The sequence below is a fragment of the Alexandromys fortis genome, unplaced genomic scaffold (genome assembly GCF_014885135.2).
Source record: "Alexandromys fortis isolate MF-2015 unplaced genomic scaffold, M_Fortis_MF-2015_v1.1 scaffold_50, whole genome shotgun sequence".
NCBI lineage: Eukaryota > Metazoa > Chordata > Mammalia > Rodentia > Cricetidae > Alexandromys > Alexandromys fortis.
This window is the reverse complement of record NW_026067932.1, coordinates 192205-205426: the sequence shown is the minus strand read 5'-3', so window position 1 is coordinate 205426 and position 13222 is coordinate 192205. Positions and strand designations below refer to the sequence as shown.

General features: G+C 44.0%; 1 protein-coding gene across 1 annotated transcript in view; it reads right to left on the bottom strand.

The window, feature by feature from the left end:
• Positions 1-1518: 1518 nt before the first annotated feature.
• The window catches only part of Ahrr (aryl hydrocarbon receptor repressor), a 77434-nt gene continuing 65730 nt past the window's right edge, over positions 1519-13222 (bottom strand). Inside the window, exons 8-11 of the mRNA XM_050145524.1 lie at positions 9801-9997; positions 6044-6105; positions 5671-5812; positions 1519-4974 (exon numbers count right to left, since the gene is read on the bottom strand). Of these exons, the coding sequence (XP_050001481.1) occupies positions 3972-4974; positions 5671-5812; positions 6044-6105; positions 9801-9997 (1404 nt within the window). The 3' untranslated portion in view covers positions 1519-3971. The remainder of the gene's footprint in view (positions 4975-5670; positions 5813-6043; positions 6106-9800; positions 9998-13222) is intronic.

Below are 13222 nucleotides of genomic sequence, written 5' to 3'. Positions count from 1 at the left end.
ATCTCTTCTTGTTCTCAGGATAGAGTTCTTGCTTAGCTACAGATTAGATGTTATCAAATATGTATCAAGGATATATAGAATTGTATATAGAATTGCATCCAAACAAGTAGAAAGGAAAGAAGGAAGGGGGAGAAGAGAGTATTCCAGCAAGCAGAGAACTTGGTAAAAGGAAGACTTAATCAGACATAATTGAAAACAGAATGGGAAATAGAAATGTGCTCAAATGAGCACAAGTAAATGGATTAAATGTGGCAAGACTGTTATCAGAGAAAATTTAAAACATAAGAAAACAAAAGGGCTAGTAGTGGAGGAATTTTCTCGCAATGACCAGTTAATCCTGAGAAAATTTGTGTGTGGTGAGATTAGCATCAAATTGTCTAGGTTTTGTCAAAAGTCACAGACAGAGACTGTTGTGAAGATACAAAATGCATAAGATATAAACAAAAAGGATTAAAATGTGGTAACTATCACAGGATAAAAATATCCTTGGATACTTCTTGAATTTTGCAGGCAAATGGATGGAAATAGAAAACACTATCCTGAGTGAGGTAAGCCAGACCCAAAAAGAGGAACATGGGATGTACTCACTCATATTTGGTTTCTAGCCATAAATAAAGGACATTGAGCCTATAATTTGTGATCTTAGAGAATCTAATTAAGAATGAGAACCCAAAGAAAAACATATAGGCATCCTCCTGAATATTAACCTTCATCAGGCGATGAAAGGAGACAGAGACAGAGACCCACATTGGAGCACCGGACTGAAATCTCAAGGTCCAAATCAGGAGCAGAAGGGGAGGCACAAGCAAGGAACTCAGGACCACGAGGGGTGCACCCACACACTGAGACAATGGGTATGTTCTATTGGGAACTCACCAAGTCCAGCTGGCCTGGGTCTGAAAAAGCCTGGGATAAAACCGGACTCGCTGAACATAGCTGACAATGAGGACTACTGAGAACTCAAGAACAATGGCAATGGGTTTTTTATCCTACTGTACGTACTGGCTTTGTGGGAGCCTAGGCAGTTTGGATGCTCACCTTACTAGACCTGGATGGAGGTGGGTGGTCCTTGGACTTCCCACAGGGCAGGGAGGGGGGCGGACGAGGAAGGGGGACTTGATTGGGGAAGGGGGAGGGAAATGGGAGGCGGTGGCGGGGAAGAGACAGAAATCATAAATAAATAAATAAATAAATAAATAAATAAATAAATATCCTTGGATGACAAGAGGCCTCTGTCATGCCTTCCTCACTCTTCACATGCAGTGAGGATGGGGCGTCCTGAGAGCACATGAAGGTCCCAATCCTCAATGAGAGGGCCCAACCCCAGTTTTCATCTCCAGCCTTTCTACTTTTACATTTATTATTCCCTTCTGCTGTCCTAGAATGTAAATCCAAAACACTCTCTGAAGGAAAAGACACACAATCTTACACTAAATACATGGGAACATGAGGTTTATTTTGCAGAAGTTTTGCAAATTTAGTACAGACTACAGTATAAGAAATGTATTTGCATTCTCTGTTAAAACAGAGCACCGAGAAAACAGCACAGAAAGCTGCATTGTAGTGTATCTGTTTAAAGTTTGTTGGGCCAGTCTAGATCTTGAGGATTTTTTCTAGTAGAAACTGCAAATGTAAATATGTATTCATATTACTTCTTAACCCATCTCTCACTATATTTGATTTTGATATTTTAGCCACATAGGCAAAAGTTAGATATCACAAAAAGTGTGAGCCTGTGCTTAGTGTAGATGGTGAACTCATAAAGCAGGGGTAACCTCAGTGCACCTCCTGTACAAGTTGACTGGGCACTTGTGATGAATGAGCAACAAAAGTGCAGATGTGGGAGTTTTGAGCTTCCTTGGACAGTGTTGACACCAAGTATCCAAGCTTGCCATGTAATGTGATGTCTCACAGACACAAAATCTGCAGAACTGATATCCAAGTGCAGAACTCAGTGTACACAAAGCCTGACCTGCAGGGAAAGCCCAGGTCCCAGTTGAGCTGCCCACACTTCACACTTGGTAACTCATCCCAGCAGTGTGCAGATGAGGTTCATCGGAAAGGTTCAGAGTATCTGGGGAACATGGCTCCTCTCTGGTTACATAGCTAGAGGATGGGGAATCTAGCTAAGATTGATAAATATATAATAATGCGTTTTATTATTTTATTTTATTTTATTTTGAAAAGGGTCTCATAGGCTTCAATCTCTTTAGTGCTGTAATACACACCACTATTCCTAAATATGTCTCTGAATTCCCTCTTCTTGACTCTTTTCCAAGGTTTCTTCCACTGGCTCCAGTATGCCTGGGAAATGTTGTATACATTGGAGCATAAGAGTTTACTGTGTTCTCTGCTTCTTGTGTAATAAGCATATAGGATGCTGAGTCTGGCTGAGGATAGGAACATAACTAATCACTTTCAGAGAGAAATACTAGAATGTCAGACACATGGGGGGTTTGAGCATATTCTGCCCTTGGGAGTTGGGCATGTGGTTAGAATAGGAAGTGTTGAGGAAGACTCAAATTGTACCTGTTGTTATTCATTAGGACCCACAGTGTAAGCTGTGCTTGTCAGAAATGTGCAAAGTGGGACTGAGACAGTTTGAGGGAAGGAGGGAGATCGGTGGCTGGGCACAAGGTGCAGGCTTTATTTAGGTAATGGAGAAGCTGCTGTGACGTTATGAGCAAGCCTCACATCTGTGACAGCACAGCTCCTGCCTTTCCCATTTGAAAAGCCTCTGTGGACTGGGGGACAGAGAGAACACAAGTTCCCAGGCTCCTGTAGTGGGTAATTCTCAGTTCTAGATCTTCAGGTGATTCCCTGTCCCACAGTGAGTCCTCTTGAGAGCCAGACATCTCAAAAGCTGAGCAGAGAACCTGGTTCTGCCCACCCAACCAGATTCTAACAAGGTGATAGGCATTTTCCAGACAGCTTCTTCACTAAGCCAGTAGCTGAGCAATGATTTCCTGGGGCCATAGATAAGGAAAGAAAGTCTGTATTGAAGAGACTGCCTAGTAGAATTAGCCATGAGCTCCATCAAGCTCCTTAGCAGGCATTCCTAAGACCTCAGGGGAAGTGACATCAGAGGTGGATGCTCATCCCCGATGAAGACTCTCTGTACCATAGAGGTAGGCAGAGCACAGCAGGCATTTTCCTTTTCAGTGGCCCCTGTGCTAATGGAGCAAGATTTTTGGTCTGAGCCCTTCCCTGGAACACTCTCAACTGCTCTACCAGCCATAAGTCATCTTGCCAATGATTCGTGGTAACCCTTTCTTTCTGTTTCATATTTAATATCCACATATCCTACAATCAGAGTACATTGCCTTGGCAATTCAGAACAAATACTGGCTGCCTTCCTGTCCCTAAGTCTCTCTGGGCTAGGAACCGTTGCCCTTACAGGAAAGCTCTGTAGACAATAGCCAGGGACAATTCATCCTCACCAGTGTGGCTTCACCCTTTTTTGTATGTTGTGCTTCCCTGATTTCTGACCTGGACACTATAACCTCCACCATGTAATGTGCACAGAGATACAGGTACATAAATCATATTTAGAAATCCACAGAAAATACCAAATGGGATGGGATGTTTCCCTGACCACCACTACGCAAAGTGTGGCTTCAGATCTCCTTAGAAGCCTCAGAACTTCTGTTGAATACAGGCAGGAGATGTAGAAAGACTGGGTACCAGGGACACATCACTTTGACACACCAGTTGAGGGTTGCCCACCATAAAATACTATTGGCTACTTTCATAAGCACATTAATTTCAAAGAGAAATACTGTCCACTTGAACAGACTTAGGTTTATTCATGAGAATCCTCTGATGTTCTATATGATTCAGGATACTCTACCACTCAGCTACACACAGGGAATCTCAGCCTCACTCATGGAGTTCTGTAAAGAGTGTCACTAGAAGAATCTCTGATCACATTCCGTCATCCAAGGACTGAAATTTCCAGCAGAACCGCAGCTCTAGGGTAGGAAAATCCCATCAGAGCCTTTAGGTGGGATCACAGCTATAGAGGCATCCTTAGTGAACATCCTGGGCACAGTCACTTGGCCAGGACCAGCCCATGATGGTGAGTCCAGGGGCTCACGCTTAACAATAGGAGCTCTGCAGTCTTGGCCCAAAGAGGGGTGCTGGCTCTCATTGTGACCCTGCATGAAGAGGTGGTGAGGAGACTCTGGATCCAGGCAGGTGCAATGTGCAGGACGGAGAGGAGCCGGCTCCCTGCAGGATCCCACAGTATCTCTGCTGTGGGGATTCGTTCCTAGCATACCATGCCCAAGGTGTGGGGTACAGACCTGCTGCCTATAGTCGGGCTCTGCTTTCAGGTGCATCCTGGCAGGGAAACTGACCAGATGTCTCCTGGCCATGTCGCTAGCTCCCAACCATACCCGACTAGTTGTGCTGACATCAACTATGTTCTGGGTCCCAGATTCATTTTCCATCTTGATTGGTACTTCCAGTGATAATACTGGATTATATGGGGTGTCCATGGTGACTGGCAGGCTGTGCAATTTTGTTTCCTCTGTAGAAAAACCCCTGGCTGAGAAGCGCTGCATTCCATGCAGAGGGATCCTGGATCCTAGGCTTCCCTGGGGGATATGACAGGTGGAGGGATGTACCTGGTGGATATCTTGCAAGGGTCTGTTCATCTGACTGCAGTAGGCACCAGTGTGATAGTCTGGTGAATCTTTGAAAGAAGCCATATTGCCGGTACTGAACATGCCCTGGCCTCCAGGGTAGGGCATACAGGAACCATGGGTCATTGGACAGGTGGATGGCTCATTCTTACTGGGCTGCCGTGTCAGCTTGGTAGTGACCTCCTGACTTCTCTGTTCTGTGCTCCAGTTCAGGTGCCTCAAGTGTATCGGTGTTTCCAAGCCATAATTGTACTTGTGCATCTCCCTCTGCCCCCGGGCACCAGTAGATCTCCTTACTATGTGTTTCTGGTCCTCTTCTTCCCTGTCCCTTCAGAGAAAAGATAACCATTGAACACAGCAACAGAAGTGATACTCTTACCTCCTTAGGGGCCTCAGCCTTTCTATGAGAGGATGACAACTTAGTACGATACCAGTTAACTCCCAAGGGAAGCTTCAAGTCTTCCAAGATCACATTGGCCTTTTCAACCACCTGTTGTCAATCCTAGGGAACAGTGAAGACCCTTCCTTGCTCTACCTTGCCTTCCTTGGTCCCTGGGTTCCAGGCAGCATGCTGCTCTCCTTAGTCCAATGAGGCATCACTAGGCGTGGGTGAATATCCTCCATCAGTCGTATGATCATGACTAATATAACACTATAGGGACTATCAAATTGAAAGAACAATCCTGTGGTTGACCACAGGATACTTTGTGGCTTCAGGACTAGCACCTGTATGATGAGAGATAAGGAAGGTACTACCTAGTAGTCAGTTTGGTAAAGATCCCTGGTCAGGATTGGGTGAGAGTGTGGGCATGTGGCAGGTGAGAGAAGGGCTGTGACCTGAAAGACTTCTGAGCCCAATATACTCCTCCCTGATTTCTTGCTGCCCAGGCTGAGAGGATGTCCACAAACACAGGTGTCAGGGCTATAGCAATTATTTCTTCTCCATGCCTATTCCATCCCTTTCACTCTCATAACCACGGTGGCTTAAATAGGGGCTAGGACTGTGCATCCTGGTACCACTTACCCTGAAGCCCCCTTGGGGTCGAGGAGGAGGTCAGGACCACCCCTGAGGCAGAGACATGAAGGCCTGGCTAGGGCCCGGGCCCAGTGGCTCCTATCTGTTTGTCCCCTGAAGAGTGAAATGCCATTTTCTCCATTGCTCCTTCCTGTTAGAATTTAGAGAGGGAAAGATGTCACAATGAGGACTAATGAGACAGTTTTTTCTCAACAGTTTCTAGGACCAGAGTGACAGCCCCAGACAATTATCTCTGTGATACTCCCTGATAGCCCTGGCATCTCCAAGAAATACACAGAGTTCTGTAGGCATGGGGAACTCTCTCAGGGACAAAAACATCTTGCCATAGAGAAAAGATAAGAAAATGAAGTTTTAGAAGTACCTGCTAAGTAATTGGGTTTGGGATGTGATTCTGATTCACATAGACTTGTAACAGCTTTTGCCCTGTAAAGATCAAATGACAGCATTAATGCATATTAACAATATGACAATGAAAGAAATTAGCAAGACAGGTGTTATTGCTTGCTCAAGAGAAGATAGAAATAACATACACCTTTTAATCTTTACATTGCAGAGATTCTGAAGCACGTTGCATTTGGGGGCCAACACAAATACAAATATTAATTACTTTAGGAGGTATATGGCACATAGGTGGCTTCTAGAGATTGTAACTTCCTCCCCTCCAGAAGGCCAGAATGAAAATACAGTTTATTCCTGTGACTCAATGAAGTTGTGTTCTATACAACCATCAGAACAATGAATTGGTGATCACAAAGCCACTACTTTGTGTGGGGGTGGGGTCAAAGTTATAACATGAACTTGGAAGCTGTTTTTATTAAAAACCAAACTCTTCACTTGGGTTCTAAAGGCAGGATAACCAGAACTAAGACAGCTAGGATAGGTAGTGCTAGTTTCTAGATAGGTGTCCATGGACAATTAGTTCTGGTTATTATTGCTGTGATGAAGTGTCAGGATTGAAGGTTACTTGGGGAGGAAAGGGTTTATTTCACACAGTTCCATACAACAGTTCATCTTTGAAAGCAGGGAGGGCAGGAACCTGGAGGCAGGAGCTGATGCAGAGGCCACGGAGGAGTGCTGCTTACTGGCTTGCTCATATGACTTGCTCACCTTGTTTTCTTATAGAACCCACCAGTCCAGGGATGGCTAATGAGCTGGGCCCTCCTCCATCAATCACTAGTTAAGTAAAGGCCCTACAGCTGGATCTCATGGAGGAATTTTCTCAGTTGAGGTTTGCTCCTTTTCAGACGACTCTAGCTTGTGCTTGACATAAAACTAGTCAGCTCACTAACTCATTTGTCTTCAAGGCTTAAGTCACAAAAATAAGAATAACAGAGGCATCGTATTGTCAGCTTTCTACAGCATTCTGTTTCATATTCACATTTAGGTGACTAAAGGTGTTTAGTCATTTCTCCAAACCTATAAACACCTTAGATTCCAGCTACAGGGGATCTCTTAAGACAGACTATTTGTGATGGTGGGGCAACAGCTGGAAGAAATACTAACCATCTCCTGAGACCCAGTTTATCTCCTCAAGCAATAAAGACTTCTTTGGACCACTTTGCAGAACCAGAACTGAAACAGTGGTTAACCAGATTACCATCCCTTGATTGTAACTTCTTAATTAAGCATACATCTCTTACCCTTACCCCAGTTATGCCTCAATTTTAGCCACAAGCTTATGTAAATGCGCCAAAGATGGGGCCCTTCATATGTTCCTGTCTCCAAAGTACTATAATCTATGTCTCCCTTCTCTATTTTTATCACTACCGGTCTATTTAATGGACAAATCTGGATGAATGGCCAAGTCTGGCCTGCTACTGGAATCATGGATTTTGCCCTTAAATTCTATTTAGAATAATTTTGAGTTGTCCTGATAGAGCCATTTTGCTTTTTGAAGGTGAAATGTAGGCATTTTTTTCTGGTGATGCCCCTCTGCTGGGTACCATGCTGGATCTCAAATTCTGTCTACTGAACTCACTCTATAGTGCTCTATGCTCTTTGTACCTGGGGTCTGTAAAGAGCTGAGACAGAGAGAAAGGGAAGCCTGACCTACAGGGGAACTGCTGGGAATGTGTACTCTCCAGGAATCATCTTTTTTCCCCACTTTGTATTCATGGACACAATGATAAAACTGTGTCAAGGGTTGATTTGGGGATCTGAAATAAACTTTAGCAGGTAGGTAAAAGAGCACGGCAGGCTGAAGAAATAAAGAGGAACGGTCAACACAAACACTTGTTAAGAAAGCTGTGAGAGATGGCAGCTGCTCCTGCAATAGCCATACAGCTGCTCCCAGAGCAAGCTCTCAGGGCCTGGCACGACCATCTCTACCTCTGCAGAGAATGAATTGTGGTGTGCTTGCTGACAGCAGTGCTGAATTCAGGTCAAAGCAGAGCGGGCAGAGGCATGAACACCAGGTTCTCCATAAGAGTCTTAACGGTTTGCATAGGATGGCACCTACTTATAGGGTTGTTGTATTCAGAATTCCTACAACTCCATCTAAGTGTCTGCTGGAAAGGGGGTGGCCTGTGTCCCCACTCTTGTGTCCACCACAAACAGAAGACAGAGTGAAATGGTACCAGAAATTTCACTTTCTTGCTTGGGTTCCAGGTCTCTCTCCAGGCCCAGTTCTGAGCACAGTATTAGTGTTCCCAGAGCTTTGTTTAGGGACTAGAAAAGCACTCAGAAAAGAGAAGATTTGTGGGGATCTCTGATGAAAACAAACCAAATTACTCTTTGAAAACAGGTACCTCAGACACTGAACAAAAGCAGAGTACTCCTTGAGGTTGATATACACTGACCTTTCCCTCTGCCCCTATACGGATGGGGTCTGCCCCTGCAAACTACAAGGTTCTGCAGACCACTGGGCTCTGGATAGATCATGGAATTTAAGTATTTTCCCCAATGGACTTGCTTTATTCCCTTATATTTATATGCTGTTTCTTTAATAAAAAATGAGAAAGCACACAAACTTATTTTTAGAATGTTCTAGAAGTCTACTGTTCTCGGTTTGCTGCCCCATGTTGTGAACTTCCTAGGCTATTTTCAGTCCCAATTTCATCCCTGGAGGCTAATTCCATATGCCCTGCTCCCAGAAGACCATAAGGTAACAACTCTGGCTTCATTGCCAGGTAAGCACTGAACAGAAGTAAGAACAACAAATCTAGGCAATCAAAGCAAAGAAAGGAAAATTTTGTGTGACCATTGTTGTACACATACAATTTACAGAAGGTGAAGGTGAGTCACAGATGCCATGGCAGGGTGAAATCAAACCCAATAGGAGAGAGGCAGGCTCAACCTTATGTGGTTGCTGGCATTGGCTGGTAGACAAGGCAGGATCTCCACATTGGCTCTTTGAGTTGTTTCTGCTCCTATAAGTAACCTCTCACCCACATTCCTGTACATAACCCTAATAAAACTCATCACTTCACCAAATTGGACTTTGTGCTATCCATACTTTGGTCTGTCTTCAGCTCACTATCTCGGGTGAGTAGACATTTGTTCATGTTTCTCCAAGAACAGCGTCATACAACAGAAATCAGATTCAGAACTGAGGCATCCCAGTCAATTCCCTCTGACCACATGCTCCTATGTCACTATACCAGGTAGAAAATAGCTTTATATGCATTGCATTTTAAATCTCTCCTGGAAATGGATCCATGAATCAACCATAGATATGGCCCAGGAAACTAGAGTGTTTGGACTCTTGAAATTTGGGGAAATGCTACAGGAGTATCCAGATGAGGGCCTAGGAAGCTGGTACAGTTTTGACACTAATCTTAGATGAGCCCACTGAATATCTGTCTGTGTTATGAACCAACACCAACAAACTGAGGAGGCAGGGCCCAAGGAGCTGACAGGACCACTTCGACCTCTCTCTGGGGTCTTACTCTGAGCCTAGAAATTAAGGGCAGATTTAGAAAGGTTGCAATAAAAATGCGTGGTGCTACAGTTTGCACCAATTTTGAAAAGATACTTGTCCCTAATAGTAGTCAGGTACGTTGTGTAAGGGTTTTAAAATATCAGATTGCATATTTATTACTTGTTATAGAAAATCAAACAGAAATAACAAACATTTTGCTATCATAATTAAATGTCATGGTGTGACAATTCGTGCTCACCTGGAGTCCACTGTAACCACAAAGTCTGCCCTGTGCTTCGCCCTCAAGAAGGCACTTTTCATTTTCATCTCAGTCACCGAAGGCAGGACTGGCACCACAATGCAAAACAGTGAGAGCCGCGGGGGCAGGGCTGTTCCTGATGGTGCCTTCTTCTTCTGTCCAAACAGGAATTTTAGCTTTCCTTGGAACTGCATAGTCTGGTGTTTTAAAGACAAATACAGCTGTTCACAGAGTTCTAAGATGGTCACTACCTTAGTGGAGCTCAGCCTCCTGGGCACTAGCTCTGCCCGAGGACTATAAGTAGTTCCTTGGTTGGCAGTCTCAAGACCATTTATGGATAGCAAAGACTCGCCCACGCACATGTTGACACCCCTGGTGTGTGTATATGTAGGCAGACATGAGTACACATCAACTTGAGTTGTCCCAGGCATCAGCCACCTCTTTCAGGAGCTCCCTGGAAAGTTCCCTGAGAGCTGACCCAGCTTTAACTTTCCATTTCCAAATGAGCATTCCTTGCTTTTAATGAGAAGACGAGGATAGCTTGCTTTTATTAATCTAACATATATGGTATGAGTTTAATTTCCGGAAAAGAGCTTAGGTATTTATGATAATAGAAAAATATTTTTATATAGGGAAGACTGCTATATCAGTGAATTAATTCCCAAGTTCCTTCAGGATTCTCTTGCCTTCAGATGACCTAGCAGTATGTGCCCATGCCCTATCCACTCATCCATGCCTAAATACATCCATGGGTTGTGGAATGAACAAATAATTGCAAGGATCCACTTAGTGTCAATCACAAACATGATGTAAGAAATTTTAGGCAGTGGTGGTGTACTGGAAAATATTCAATGCCCAGCTCTAAGGAAAAAACATTCTAGATTTGCACTGTTTGTCAGTTTCTTTGATATAAATATTCCCACTATGGCTGATTTAGAATTATTTACATAAGGTCAATCAGACGCCAATATTCTAACAACTGATCTTGGGCAGACTCTCCCCTCCCCTGCCTAGACTTTGGGATGGAGTGAAAAGGGCCTGTGTGGTTATTTCAGGGCTAAGCTAGCCAGGCATCAGGGATGAACAAGTGGTTTCTTGCAACATGGGGGTAGCTCACAGAGCCATGGATACAGAGCTGGGTGAAGCTGGTCACCGATTGTGATAGAACAAAAGGATATACTGAGGCTCTAGGCAGACATACAGATTTCCTCAGGGCTCTTTCCCAGGTGTGCAGTAAGCCTGTTAGGAATTATCAGTCCATCCTTTAGTGGGTGGTCTATCTGCAGTCCCCAGGGACTGACTTCTGACTTCTGGGGTTCCATAGTCCAGGTGAGGGAGATAGCTCCTTCTCTCAGAAACCCAGTCCAGTTGAAGAAGATGGGACCTCCCCATGACCATTAGTCCAGGCTGTGTAGATAGGAATCTCTCAGGAACGTTTGTCCAGGATAGAGATATGGGGCATATATGCCTGGCTTGTTTTGGGGGACCAGAAGGACAATATGCAGTGATCACTGGATCTTATGGTCCCATATCCACAAATCAATCTATGAAGCTGAGCCCACCAGGAATCTTACCACTGGGAGCTGAGGTCAGTCCAAGGACTCAGAGTTGAATACTTGCCAAGACAATGTAGGGTGCCCAGGGGCTGTCAGACAGCTGTGACCCATTGGAAAGGGAGGGTACAGGAACCAGGGGCCAAGGTTCTGAAAGGGCAAATGCAGTGTGCCCTGGCAAGGTAGGCAGGATCCAGAGTCCTTGCTCTGCTAAGTCCCAGAAGGATAACCTCCTTTTCTTTTCATATGGAGGTGGAAGAAGAAATGGTCAAATGTGAAAAGTGGCAACCCAGAGCTGTAAAGATGGCTCAGCGTTAAGAGCACATATTGCTCTTGCAGAGGACCTGGGTTGAATTCCCAGCACTGATATGGGTTCAAAACCATCTGTAACTCCAATTCCAAAGGATTTGGTGCTCTCTTATGATTCTCATGGACATGAAGCATGCACAAGGTATATACATATATGCAGGCAAAAGACTCTCACGTAAAATGATAAAATATAGAAATATACTAATAAAAATAAAGAAAAATATTACATTTAAAATTATGGAAGCCTAAATGTTGTGTGTGTCGGGGGAAAGGGCTGCAACCAAAACTGTGGATTCAGCTATGCCATGGTGCACATGTGCAGGTCAGAAGACAATTTCCAAGAGTTGACTCCTCCCTTCCTGTATGGGTCCTAGAGATCAAACTCAGGTGGTCAGGTAAATCAAGCACATTTACCCACTGAGTAATCTTATCAACCCTACTTTTAATCTTTCTTTCTCTCTTTCTTTCTTTCTCTTTCTTTCTCTCTCTCTCTCTCTCTCTCTCTCTCTCTCTCTCTCTCTCTCTCTCTCTCTTTCTTTCTTTCTTTCTTTCTTTCTATCAAGACAGGGTTTCTTTGTATAACAGTCCTGGGTGCCCTGGAGTTTGATTTTTAGACCAGGCTAACATCGAACTCACTAAGATCCACCTGCCTCTGCCTTCCAAGTGCTGGAATTAAAGCCAGCCGTGTGCTTTCTTTCTTTCTGTCTGTCTGTCTGTCTGTCTGTCTGTCTGTCTGTCTGTCTTTCTGTCTTTCTGTCTTTCTGTCTTTCTGTCTTTCTGTCTTTCTGTCTTTCTGTCTTTCTTTCTTTCTTTCTTTCTTTCTTTCTTTCTTTCTTTCTTCCTTTCCAGGGTCTCATGTACCCCAGGCTGGCCTTGTACTTGCTATATAGCTGGGGATAATTGAAATTCTGATCCCCCTACTCCCACCTTCCTACTGCTGGATTTTTTTATTTTATATTTTGTATAGATTTTATTGAGCTATACATTTTTCTCTGCTCCCTTACCTTACTCTTCCCCCCTTCTACCCTCTCCCATGGTCCCCATGCTCCTAATTTACTCAGAAATCTTGTCCTTTTCTACTTCCCATGTATGTCTCTCTTTGGGTCCTCGTTGTTGTCTAGGTTCTCTGGAATTGTGAATTGTAGGCTGGTTTTCTTTGCTTTATGTCTAAAAGCCACTTATGAGTGAATGCATATGATGTATGTCTTTCTGGGTCTGAGTTACCTCACTCAATATGATGTTTTCTAGATCCATCCATTTGCCTGCAAATCTCAAGATGTGGTATTTTTCTGCTGTGTAGTACTCCATTGTGTAAATGTATCACATTTTCCTTATCCATTTTTTGGTCAAGGGGCATTTAGGTTGTTTCCAGGTTCTGCCTACGACAAACAATGCTTCTATGAACATAGTTGAGCACATGTCCTTGTGGACTGAGCATCCTTTGGATATATACTCAAAAGTGGTATTGCTGGGTCTTGAGGAAGGTTGTTTTCTAATTTTCTGAGAAATTGCCACACTGACATCCAAAAGGGCTGTACCAGTTTGTACTCACACTGGCAA